The sequence below is a fragment of the Anomaloglossus baeobatrachus genome, chromosome 1, assembly GCF_048569485.1.
Source record: "Anomaloglossus baeobatrachus isolate aAnoBae1 chromosome 1, aAnoBae1.hap1, whole genome shotgun sequence".
Classification (NCBI taxonomy): Eukaryota; Metazoa; Chordata; class Amphibia; order Anura; family Aromobatidae; genus Anomaloglossus; species Anomaloglossus baeobatrachus.
This window is the reverse complement of record NC_134353.1, coordinates 698119175-698132281: the sequence shown is the minus strand read 5'-3', so window position 1 is coordinate 698132281 and position 13107 is coordinate 698119175. Positions and strand designations below refer to the sequence as shown.

Sequence of the window (13107 nt, the reverse complement as noted above, 5' to 3'; positions counted from 1 at the left end):
GTAGTTCCATAAGCCTTCCACTTCCGGATGATGCTCCCAACAGTGGGGACAGGTAGGCCCAACTCCTTGGAAAGGGTTTTGTACCCCTTGCCAGCCTTGTGACCCTCCACGATCTTGTCTCTGATGGCCTTGGAATGCTCCTTTGTATTTCCCATGTTGACCATGTATGAGTGCTGTTCACAAGTTTCGGGAGGGTCTTAATTAGTCAGAAAAGGCTGGAAAAATAGATAATTAATCCAAACATGTGAAGCTCATTGTTCTTTGTGCCTGAAATACTTCTTAATACTTTAGGGGAACCAAACAGAATTCTGGTGGTTTGAGGGGTTGAATAATAAATGACCCTCTGAATAAACTTTTCTCAGTTTAAAAAAAAAAATAAAGAAATAACATTCTTTTTTGCTGCAGTGCATTTCACACTTCCAGGCTGATCTACAGTCCAAATGTCACAATGCCAAGTTAATTCCAAATGTGTAAACCTGCTAAATCTGCAGGGGGTTGAATACTACTTGTAAGCACTGTATCCAAATCTGGTATTGCTGTAATCGTACTGATCAGAGGAATAAATCCGCCTTATCACTTACACCATAAGGTGAATGGCATAAACAATAAATAAAGCCAATTCTTCAGCTGCAGTTGATTTGTTGATTCTGATTCCTAAACATCGAATTTATCCTGCGCTCTATGCTGACCGTTTACACCAGAGATTATGTGTAAATCTCTGAAAAAAAAAAAAAAAAGTGAATCAGACAAAATTCCCAAGGAAAATTCACTGTAATGAGGCAGAGGGAGTCACTTTGAACTCCCACCTGGCCTGTGGTCCGACAGTGTCCAATATTTTATGTCTCTTTAGGCATGCACAAAAGTGCGGTAAACAGTTTTGTGCACCTTTGAAAAGAGAGACACCGCTGAACAGAGTCCAAACAGAGTCCGGAGTAACTCTGCTGCCTCATGAGTGAATGGATCCGTTGAGGATTTCACCTGAATCATGTATTTTGGAGATGTAGATGGAAACCCATAGAGCACAAAATAAATGTGAACGGATCCAAAATGTTCGGTACCACAAGTTGCCACCAAATAGCATTCAACTCAACCCACAATAAAAACAAGACCCCACTCAGGTCCGTCATCTATTAGTGGAAATATAGATGGCTTCCACGGTACTAGTAGCACAAATGCTCTTGAAAAGTGCTAAAAATCTGTGCTCCAAAATCCAAATGCCCCCCTCCCTTCTGAGCACCACAATTTGTCTAAACCACAGTTAACGTCCACATGTTTGGCATTGTTGTAGTGAGGAGAGCTGAGCCAGTCAATTTAGAAGTACATTAATGCAAAATTATAGAAAAAACTCCTAAAAATACAATTTTTATTTATATTCAGTATTAAAAAGGGAAGATTCCCAACATTTATATCAATATTAAAAATAGAAACCAGATATCCAAGGGTACAAGGGAGGGGCCTGGCCCTCATAGCGCCCTAAGCTTGCCCCTTCCTTGCCGCGGAGGTTGGCACCCTATAACCTGCGCACTTGGCGCCCCCGCTCAACGAAGACTGTCCCTATAGGCCCTAACCAGACCCTAACAGATATAAGGTGACAGTTTAACAAGGACAATTACAGAGCTGAACCAAACCAAGTCCAATATAGATAATACCAATATATTATACCCAATATAATTCAATTGGGAAATAATAGGGTACAATGACCCAAGAAAACCACCCAGTTGGATAAAAGCGGCTCCTATCAGAAACCACCCGAAGCGTTTCCCCTCATCTATCTGAGGTTCTTCAGGAGTGGAATGAAGGTTAGTTCAAAAAGACAAACAGATATGCAATAGTAAATGCTGGTAGTCCCATGCAAAACTAAGAAGCCAGTAGTCCCTGAATCTGTATAATCCCAATATCTCTAAACTAAATCCAGTAGCTAAAGGGCCTAAAAAAACAGTCCCAGATCTCCGTCACCCATCTGGGTAACAGGGATTAGCCAGGTTATTTATGCATATAGTGATGGGAATAGATTCAAAGGGATGAAAAGCAGCCACTCATTAGGGTACACAAAATTAGCCACTTATCTCAGGCCTCAGTAAGCATACGATAGAGACGATCCTCACAGGACTCCTTGGATAATAAACTAGTCCAATAACCACATCGAAGCAGTCAGTGAGCTCCTCAAGTCATCACCCTCCAGTTCAGATGCAGACACAGTGACAAGGTGCAGGTTTAGGGGGCAGAGGAAACCCCCACAAAAAGCACACCAACTTATAAGGTGTATTCTAAGCGTTCTCACCTGTGGTTAAACAAGATCAGCCCCTTAGGAGATGGAAATCAAAGGAACACATGTTCCAGCGGGGTGCGTGTATCAGAGAGCACCACTTCCGTATCCTCGCGTGCAGCGGTCACGTGACCGGGGATTCCCGATGACGCGATCCCGCGCATGCGTACAAGCTAGCGCCTATTCCCACGTCATTGCATCTCATGGAGCCTAGCAGGCTGCGGTCACGTGAGCGGGCTCACCAATGAAGGTACCCGCGCCTGCGCAATGCATGCATCCCAGTTTGACACGCAAACAGGGAGGCTCATACTGCCAGTGACGCCTCCCTCCCAGACCAATCTATTCCCATTTGAATCTATTCCCATCACTATATGCATAAATAACCTGGCTAATCCCAGTTACCCAGATGGGTGACAAAGATCTGGGACTGTTTAGGCCCTTTAGCTACTGGATTTTGTTTAGAGATATTGGGATTATACAGATTCAGGGACTACTGGCTTCTTAGTTTTGCATGGGACTACCAGCATTTACTATTGCATATCTGTTGTCTTTTTGAACTAACCTTCATTCCACTCCTGAAGAACCTCAGATAGATGAGGGGAAACGCGTCGGGTGGTTTCTGATAGGAGCCGCTTTTATCCAACTGGGTGGTTTTCTTGGGTCATTGTACCCTATTATTTCCCAATTGAATTATATTGGGTATACTATATTGGTATTATCTATATTGGACTTGGTTTGGTTCAGCTCTGTAATTGTCCTTGTTAAACTGTCACCTTATATCTGTTAGGGTCTGGTTAGGGCCTATAGGGACAGTCTTCGTTGAGCGGGGGCGCCAAGTGCGCAGGTTATAGGGTGCCAACCTCCGCGGAAAGGAAGGGGCGAGCTTAGGGCGCTATAAGGGCCAGGCCCCTCCCTTGTACCCTTGGATATCTGGTTTCTATTTTTAATATTGATATACCGTATTTTTCGCTTTATAAGACGCACCGGAATATAAGACGCACCCCAAACTTAGACATAAAAAAAGGTAAAAAAAAGAAAAATGGGGTCCGTCTTATACTCCGATGTTCTCTTACCGGAGGGGGGCAGCAGTGGTGGTGAAGCGGGTCACAGGAGGCACAGGTTGTGCTGGCAGGCGCGGCAGGTCAGTGGCAGCGGGGTCCGTGGTTGCAGGTGCCGTGGCGTCCGTGGTTGCAGGCGCGGTGGTGTCCGCGGTGGCAGGATCCGTGGGGTCCGTGGTGGCGGCAGCAGCCGTGGCATGAGAGCCGTGCAGCAGGCCGGTGCAGTGAGTGTCCGCGGTCCCGGTTCAGTGGTGGCAGCGGCGGCGGCGGCGGCTCAGTGGTGGGAGCGGCGGCAACTGCTCAGTGGTGGCAGCGGCAGGGACTGCTCAGTGGTGGCGTGTGTCCGCGGTCCCGGTTCAGTGGTGGCAGCGGCGGCGGCGGCGGCTCAGTGGTGGGAGCGGCGGCGACGGCTCAGTGGTGGAGTGTGTCCGCGGTCCCGATTCAAGTAATGGCGCCCGGAGCGACGCATGCGCAGATGGAGCTCTCATCCAAGGGCTCCATCTGCGCACGCGCTGACTCCCGGAGCAGCGCGTGCGCAGATGGAGCTCTCATCCAAGAGCTCCACCGGCGCCATCATTTGAAAGTGGGACCGCGGACAACTGGTAAGCTGCACAGCCGCCCGCCCCGCATGCACAGAGTGGCAGCCAGCAGGCTGCCCGCCCACTCTGCGTACAAGCCGCCGGGTACCTGTGCTTGCGTGCGGTGGCAGCCGGGTACCCATGGCTGTGTGCGGGCGGCAGATGGGTGACTGTGTGAGGGCGGCAGCCGGGTACCTGCACGGTCACCCGACTGCCGCTCGCACACAGCACCCGGCTGCCGCCCGCACACAGCCATGGGTACCCGTCTGCCACCGCATGCAAGCACAGGTACCTGGCTGCCGACCCCACACAGCACCCGCTGCCGCCCGCACACAGCCACGGGTACCCGGCTGCCGCTGCATGCAAGTACAGGTACCCGGCCGCTTGCATGCAGCCACAGGCACCCGCCCGATCGCTTCAGACAGGACCCCCCCCCCCCGCTACCGCTTTATAAGACGCACCCCCCATTTTCCTCCCAAAATTTGGGGAGGAAAAGTGCGTCTTATAAAGCGAAAAATACGGTAAATGTTGGGAATCTTCCCTTTTTAATACTGAATATAAATAAAAATTGTATTTTTAGGAGTTTTTCTTATAATTTTGTAGTGAGGAGAGCCACTTAATTTATAGGGTGTGTGTCTCCAGAAGCAAAACCTGGGCACAGTGTACAGGCACTGCAATGTACTGGGCATTACAAGGGCTTATTTGCAATTTTTAATTTTGCTACATTCACTGTATTTGACTCCAATTACATTAAGGGTTTGGCGCACTCAGGAAAAGTTACACTACAAACTGTATGGTCCATTTGTTCCTTATTAGCCTTTATAAAAATTAAAAACTTGGCGCTAAAAAAAAAAAAAAAGTTTAAATTCTTTCTTCACTGCCCAGTGGTATAAAATTATGTAAAATAATGCTTACTGAACCGCTAGATGAATGGATTGAAGAATGGGCTTGCTTAAGGGGGGTTTTGCTTCTCTGGCACCTCAGGGGCTCTGACAATATGATATGGGACGCCCAAAATATTCCAACAAAATTCAAAGTGCTCCTTCCCTTCTGATCCGTACACCCAAACAGTAGTTTTCCACCACATATGTAGTATCCCTGTACTCAGGAGAAATTGCACAATAAATTGTATGGTCTATTTTCTATTGTTACCCTTGTAAAAATGAAACCATTTGGGGTTAAAGCAACTTTTTTATTGTAAAAAGTAACATTTTAATTTTTTCCTTCTGCATTGCTTTAGTTCCTGTGAAGCACCTAAAGGGTTAATAAACTTATTGGATGTTAATTAGAGCAGTTTGAGGGGTGCAGTTTTTAGAATGGGGTCACTTTTGGGTATTTTCTGTTTCAAACGTCTCAAAATCACTTCAAATGTGATGTGGTCCCTAAAAAATGGTTTTGTAAATTTAGTTTGAAAAAGGAGAAATTGCTGATAAACTTTGACCCCTTCTAACTTCCTAACAAAAAAAAAATGATGTTTCAAAAAAATTGGTGCTGATGTAAAGTAGACAAGTGGGAAATGGTTATTAATTCACCCCCGGCCACTAAAACACCCTAATGACCGGGCCATTTTTTGCAATTCTGAGCAGTGTCACTTTGACAGGTTATAACTCTGGAACGCTTCAACGGATCCCGGTGATTCTGAGAAGGTTTTTTCGTGACATATTGTTCTTCACGATAGTGGTAAATTTGGTCCGATATTTTTTGCGTTTATTTGTGAACTTTTCGGAAATTTGGAGAAAATTTCGCAATTTTCAAACTGAAAATTTTATGCCCATAAATCCGAGAGATATGTCACACAATAGTTACTAAATAACATTTCCCTCATCTCTACTTTACACCAGTGCAAATTTTTAAACAAAATTTTATTTTGTTAGGAAGTTGGAAGGGATCAAAGTTTATCAGCAATTTCTCATTTTTTCCAACAAAATTTACAAAACCATTGCAAAAATGGCCCGGTCATTAGGGTGTTTTAGTGGCCGGGGGTGAAGGGGTTAATAAATAACATTCACCACATTTCTACTTTCTATCAGCACCATTTTTGAAACATTTTTGGTTAGGAATTTAGAGCGGTTAAAAGTTCATCAGCAATTTCTAATTTTTCCCAACAATTTACAAAAACATTTTAAAGGGGCCACATCACATTTGAAGTGAATTTGAGAGGCTTAGGTGACAGAAAGTACCCAAAAGTGAGACCACTCCAAAAACTGCACCCCTCACACTGCTCAAAACCACATCCAAGTTTATTAACCCTTTAAGTGTTTCACAGGAACCAAAAAAATGTGGAAGGAAAAAATGAAAAATGTAATTTTTTTTTTAACACAAAAATTAACGTAGTCATAAAATTTAGCATTTTCACAAGGCTATCAGGAAAAAAATGCATCATAAAATTTATGGTGCAATTTCTCCTGAGTACGCCGATATATGTGGTGGAAATCAATTGTTTAGGCGCATGGCAAGGCTTGGAACGGAAAGAGTGTCATTCGAATTTTTGAAAGCAAAATTAGCTGGATTCATTAGCGGCACCATGTCGGGTTTGGAGACCCCCCGAAGTGACTAAACAATGGAGCTCCCCCACAAGTGACCTCATTTTGGAAACTAGACCCCTCAAGGAATTTTTTTATCTAATGGTCAGCCCCTTGAAGTACCAGGGGCTTCACAAAAGTTTAAAACATTGAGCCGTGAAAATAAGGAAAAAAAAACTTCAACAAAAAACTGTTACTTCAACCAGATAGCTGTTTTTCACAAAGTTATCAGGAAAAAATGCACCATAAAATTAATTGTGCAATTTCTCCTAAGTACGCAGATAACACATATGTGGTAGAAGTCAATTGTTTGGGCGCATAGTGGGACTCAGAAGGAAAGGAGCGCCATTTGAATGTTTGAAACCAAAATTAGCTGGCATCATTAGCGGATGCCATGTTGCGTTTGAAGAGTCCCTGATGAGCCTAAACTGTGGAAATAGTGGAAACCCCCCCCACATGTGACCCCCCCCACAGGGTTTTTTGCTGGCCGCAATCAGTTATCTGTCCTGTTCTATCTAGTAAGTCGGGCCTCACCTTTGCTGATCTATATTTTCTGAGTATTGTGTTTTCTTACATCATCGTTGTTGCATGTTGGGGGCTTGCTGTTTATTTGGGGACTGCTCAGAGGCAAGTTAGGATTCCTCATTTCTATCTTTGAGATTTAGCAAGTTTCTCAGGCAGTGACGAGGTGTCTAGGTGTGTTAGAAACATCCCACCGCCACTTTTAGTGTTGTCTGATAGATAGGGGATTGCGGTCAGCTCAGTTTCCAACCACTCTTGTGGTTTTGTTTTTTCCTTATAAATGGGATTTTTCGTGATCGTTTACGGTTTAAAGTATTTGGGTTTTTTCTTTTTTTTCTCTTTTTTTTTAAAAAAAACAAAAACAAAAAAAAAAAAACAAACAAACAAAACTTTAAACCGTGGACGATCACGAACAATCCCATTAATAATCACAGAAGAAAAATAATATTCTAAAGTGCAAATAATCCAAAAGCAAGCTCCTTTCTTGCTGGAAGAACTGCCCTGCTCACAAAAGCAGAAAGACAGATCCTCACATAGAAGAAACCAAACGCAGAACTAAATGGAATATGCAAAAAGACTCAAGTACAAATCCAGCAATTAAGCACAGAAACAGTAATCTTATCTGGAGTAGATTCAGGCACCAAATAAATGGGAAAACCAGAAGGGAAAACTCCCAGCCATCTTCAGAAGCAGGCAGGAACATCTATCACCGGCGACCGCCAGACACAAAATGCTCTCCTAAATAAACTAGGCTGATCTGCAATAGGATTTACTGGATTCCCAATTAATTCCATCACCTTTCTGAATCACAGATTCAAACTCTGCTTCATTACCATTCCTGACCACCAGAGGGAGCTCCACACCAGCACCCACTCAGATGACATTCACAACAGGGGGGGTGCAGTGTTTGCTGGCCTACAACCAATGGTCAGTGCTTCTGTAGCACAGATTATAGCTGGATCGCACTATTTTAGTAATTTATTTTGCGTGAAACAGTGCGATTGCTGTGATTGGACAGCCAATCACACCGATCGTGGTTGGGGCGTGGCGATGCGGTCAAGCAAAGGCCTCCTGCTGTAAGAAACACCAGGTGGCATCATTTGAAAGCAATTGCTATGGACACGGCAATCAAATGAATTTTAGGCAGTAAAGTTACATCTCTGGGTGTTAAGTCACATCAAAATAGGACGTAACTTTACTGCCCACGGTTGAGAAGGGGTTAATTATTTTGCATAACATAACTCTCTGGTTTCAGGGCCCAAAAATTAAAAGTTTAAAAATTGCGATATTTTCAACATTTTTGATAAATTTGATATTTTTACAAATAAACACTAAAAATAGTGATAAACTTACCACTAACATGCAGTACAATATGTCATGAAAAAAATAGTCTGAGAATCACTGAGATTTATTAAAGTGTTCCAGAGTTATAACCTCAAAGTGACACTGGTCAGAATTGAAACAATTGGTATGGTCAGGAAGGTGAAAACAGGCTGGGTGGTAAAGGGGTTAAGTATGCTGTGCTCAGAGCAATTTGTAATAAATCTGCGGTAACACCACAGCAGAGTATCATATGTGTCACACAGGAGTAACCTGCCTGTTCTGGACTACTCCTGTGTGAGATATAATGGTACCCTACTCTGAGCTCACTAAAGACGGATTACAAGTTGCCCTAATCACATAAGTGTGATTTCCTGACACTTTGAACAGCCAGAGTGGGGGGAGGGGCAGTACAGCAGAAGTGACCATGCTATGAAAAGATGAGCGGCACTGCCCCCTCCCCCACATTGACTCATGTAGGAGGCTAGAGCTGTATCATTACATCTCACACACTGAAAAACTTGCTCTAAGCTAAGGTGGGCCATTATTTTTTTTTCTTTGAGCGTTGCTGCCTGCTTAGGATTGGTCGGCATCATACAGGGAGAAGAACACCCGACAGCGACAACTGTCTGATAAGAGTACTTTCACACTTGCGTTAATTACCTTCAGTCACAATCCGCCCTTTTGGAAAACAGCGGAATCCGTTAACGGATTCCGCTGTTTCCCAGACTTGTATGGATCACGAATTGTACCAAAAGTACCTGCGTTGCTTCCGCTGGCCGACGCTGCGTTGCTTCCGCCGGGCAGAAGGAACGCAGCATGTAACTTTTTTGAGCAGTGGAATCCTCCATTTTTCACTGCGCATGCTCATCTTTTTTCTTTTATCACAGAAACTTTATTTTGTCTCTCGGTGGCCGAACGTTCAGCTGAGCGCCCGGCAGCCAGCATGTGAGAGCGCTCAGCTGAGGGCCCGGCCGCTGGGTGATCAGCTGATCATTCACAATAGTCTGCTGCCGGTAAAACTGTAAAGAAGAAAAAAAAAAAATTCAAAAAAAGCTTTCCGTTTTGTACGATCCGGTGCATCCGCTGTGCCATTATATGCAACGCATCCGTTACACAACGCAATGCAACGGATGCCGTTCAACGCAAGTGTGAAACTAGCCTAACATGCATCTGGACTTAAAAGGAATCCGTCAGCTGGTTCCGGCTATTTAATATGAGAGCAACGTAGTGCAGAGGAAGACTGATCAGGGTCCCAATATTTTGATTGCTAATATCTCTGCACTGGGGAGGCGAAATATAAATAATTATATATATATATATATATATATATATATATATATATATATATATATATATATATATATATATATATATATATATATATATAATATAAATAAATAAATAATCTACAGCCACTATTTTATCGGGTTTCATATTCAACATGGAAAATTTTGTGAAAGGTCCTCTTTTTTAGACAAAAGCCACTGGGGGATACCCAATGAGGGATGCATCATTGTAAAGTTGTATAATGAGATTATATAAGATATAGTGGTATATAATATAAAATCACTCACATGTAGAACTAGTGTGCTGCGTGTCACACGATCCACTGGCTTATACAGCAGAGCTACAAAGAACAGACAGGGTGGCACACTTTACCATTACAGCATAAAACAGGATGACACACCCAGGACTATCCAATATTCCAGCATTCCTGTCAACACCACTTTGGCCATTATAAGTTTGTGTCTGAAAATCCCAAAATGTCCTGCCCTAACAATGCCAACCAGCCCATCCCAAACCCTTTACAAGTGCAATAACTCACCCTCCAGGGAGGTTTTAGCTGGCTGCTCCTTGGACTCACGTGTGCTTCTGGCTCTTAAATTCTAGAAATAAAAATGGCATGATATTCAGGATACTTTTATTTCATTTAAGTTCCATCCTGGATTTAATAAAAACAGAAAATCTCTGTACATGGCTGAATTAAGAGCAAATGTGAACCAAAATTACTTGGAAAATTAATGTTTATTTAGACTTGATTGCACACAGAATACATGTAGAGGTTCCTAAGCACAGACAGACACTCTTCGAGCCATAAGTAGTCAAGTGGAAATCTAGCATGCATACTGTGGTCCAATAAGGCTCCTAAATAAATGATTTTGTTTATAGTGCCTTCCAAAAGTATTCACCCCTTTGCAATTTTCATGGTTTTGCTACATCACAACCTGAAATTTCAATGTTTTTTTTACGGGTTTGTATCGGATTATGTAAACATACCTACAACTGTGGCCATTTGGTTTTCTTTTTATTGTGACGCAAACAACAAATAGGACAAAGTAACTGAAAACTTCAGTGTGTATAACTATTCACTCCCCCTAAAGTCAGTACTTTGTAGAGCCTCCGTTTGGCAATTACAGCTTCAAATCGATTTGGATAAGTCTCTATGAGCTTTCCACATCTCGCCACTGGGATTTTTGCCCATTCCTCAAGGAAAAACTGCTCTAGCTCCTTCAAGATAGATGGTTTCCTCTGGTGTACAGCAATCTTGAAGTTCTGGTCACAGATTCTCAATTGAATTAAGGTCTGCATTTTGACTAGGCCACTCCAATACATTTACACGTTTCCCCTTAAACCACTCGAGTGTTGCTTTAGCTGTATGCTTTGGGTCATCATCTTGTTGGAAGGTGAAACTCCATTCTAGTCTCAAATAATTGACAATCAAGTTTTGCTCAAGAATATCCCTGTATTTTTCACCATTCATCTTCCCTTGACTCGAACCATTTTCCTTGTCCCTGCTACCGAAAAACATCACCACAGCATGATGCTGCCACCACCATGTTTCACTGTGGGGATGGTATTCTTGGGGTGATGATCTGTGTTGTTTTGGCGTTAGACATAGCGTTTACCTGGTCACCAAAAAGTTCAAGTTTGGTCTCATCTGACCACAACATCTTCTTCCATATATTTGGGGAGTCTCCCACATGTCTTTTGTCAAAATCAAAATGAGCCCTTCTAATTTTGTCTGTAAGTAAAAGCTTTTGGGGGAGGAGGGGGGGGCTTCATAGCAAAAGTGGTGAATACATATACACATGGCAATTTTTATTTAGTTATCCCATATATCTAATTTTTGCCTATATTTTTCTCAGTTAGCTTCGCCAACTTAGTCTACTTAGTGCTAATGTATAAAACACAAAATCGGACTACAAAAATAATTAAACACAGGTTGTAATGTAACAAAATAGGTAAAAAGCCAAGGGGGTGAATACTTTCATAAATCATTGTACAAGGATAGACAATAACATCAAAGGACGGTCGGGAGTACCCTCTATTCTTGTGAAAGATGAATTTCATACAAGATGATCAAGTGCATGTTAGGATGTCCTGATTTTACCATAAGGTTTTTGCTACAATGAGACATATCTACAATAGTGTTGATAAAAGTTTCATAGCTGGGGTCACCACCAATGGTTTCCTGACCAGTCACTAGAATGAAGGTAGAGGGGGTAGCGGACTTCAGAGCCACTCCATAGCCCCCTATTGCACAGTAAGGAGAAGTACGAAGGAGTGAAATTCGAGGACTGCCTGGTTCAAACTCCTTGTCTCTGCAGTCGTCCAAAGATGTGGAAAGATAGGGTTCGGGATCCCCGTTCTAGCGAGCGAGGTGGTCTCCAATAGTTGCTCCCACAATAATCAAACATTATCCCTTATCCTGCGAGTAGCTAATAGGTGTCAGTTATGGCAAAACCCCTTTAAAACTGCACAGCAGATAGCAAGAGAGTAATCATGAAATCACAAATTCACTAAAAATGATTTTTTTACGTTGCACAATTTTATTTTAAGATTGAAGGGATGAATGCTCTTCTCACCTCGGAAATTTCAGCAAACTGAGCGTTAGCTTGACAACATTTCTCTGCCGTTTCCATAGCAACCTCATAGTTGTCAACAAAGGCGCGATACACACCCAGCTGGCTGGCCTGTATATGGAGAGCGCGGAGAAAGAATTAAAAAGGTGAAAAATAATGTAAAAATAATGGTGTAGAGTGAAAATGGGAACTAAGGCACATGTAAATAGTTATATAATAATCGGAAAAAAAGATGGCGAAGTTTATTAGTCCTCACCTACTTGTATAACATCATAAAACTTCTAAATTCTCTTCAAGTGCAAAGAAGGGAATTTTGTTTACTTACCGTAAATTCCTTTTCTTCTAGCTCCAATTGGGAGACCCAGACAGTGGGTGTATAGCTACTGCCCTCTGGAGGCCGCACAAAGAACTACACTTAAAAGTGTAAGGCCCCTCCCCTTCTGGCTATACACCCTCCCGTAGGAGTACAGATTCCTCAGTTTTAGTACCAAAGCAAGAAGGAGGAAAGCCAATAACAGTTTCAAAAACAAATTCAATCCGATAACACGATCGGAGAACTTAAGAAACAACATGAACAACATGTGCACCCGAAAAAACGAAACCCTAAGAACAAATAGGGCGGGTGCTGGGTCTCCCAATTGGAGCTAGAAGAAAAGGAATTTACGGTAAGTAAACAAAATTCCCTTCTTTTTCGCTCCTAATTGGGAGACCCAGACAGTGGGACGTCCAAAAGCAGTCCCTGGGTGGGTAAAAAGATACCACATGAACGGGCTGTCAGACAGCCTCTTCCTACAGGTGGGCCACCGCCGCCTGAAGGACCTGTCTACCTAGGCTGGCATCTGCCGAAGCGTAGGTATGCACTTGATAGTGTTTGGTAAACGTGTGCAGACTCGACCAGGTAGCCGCTTGGCACACTTGCTGAGCCGTAGCCTGATGCCGCAATGCCCAGGACGCACCCACGGCTCTGGTAGAATG

At 43.1% G+C, this 13107-nt stretch overlaps 1 protein-coding gene across 2 annotated transcripts in view; it reads right to left on the bottom strand.

Moving 5' to 3' along the window:
• BCR (BCR activator of RhoGEF and GTPase) overlaps positions 1–13107 on the bottom strand; it is a 74068-nt gene that overhangs the window by 22319 nt on the left and 38642 nt on the right. For both annotated transcript variants that reach the window (XM_075320768.1, XM_075320775.1), the window contains 3 exons: positions 12136–12243; positions 10095–10155; positions 9844–9896 (listed from right to left, as the gene is read on the bottom strand). In XM_075320768.1, the coding sequence (XP_075176883.1) occupies positions 9844–9896; positions 10095–10155; positions 12136–12243 (222 nt within the window). The remainder of the gene's footprint in view (positions 1–9843; positions 9897–10094; positions 10156–12135; positions 12244–13107) is intronic.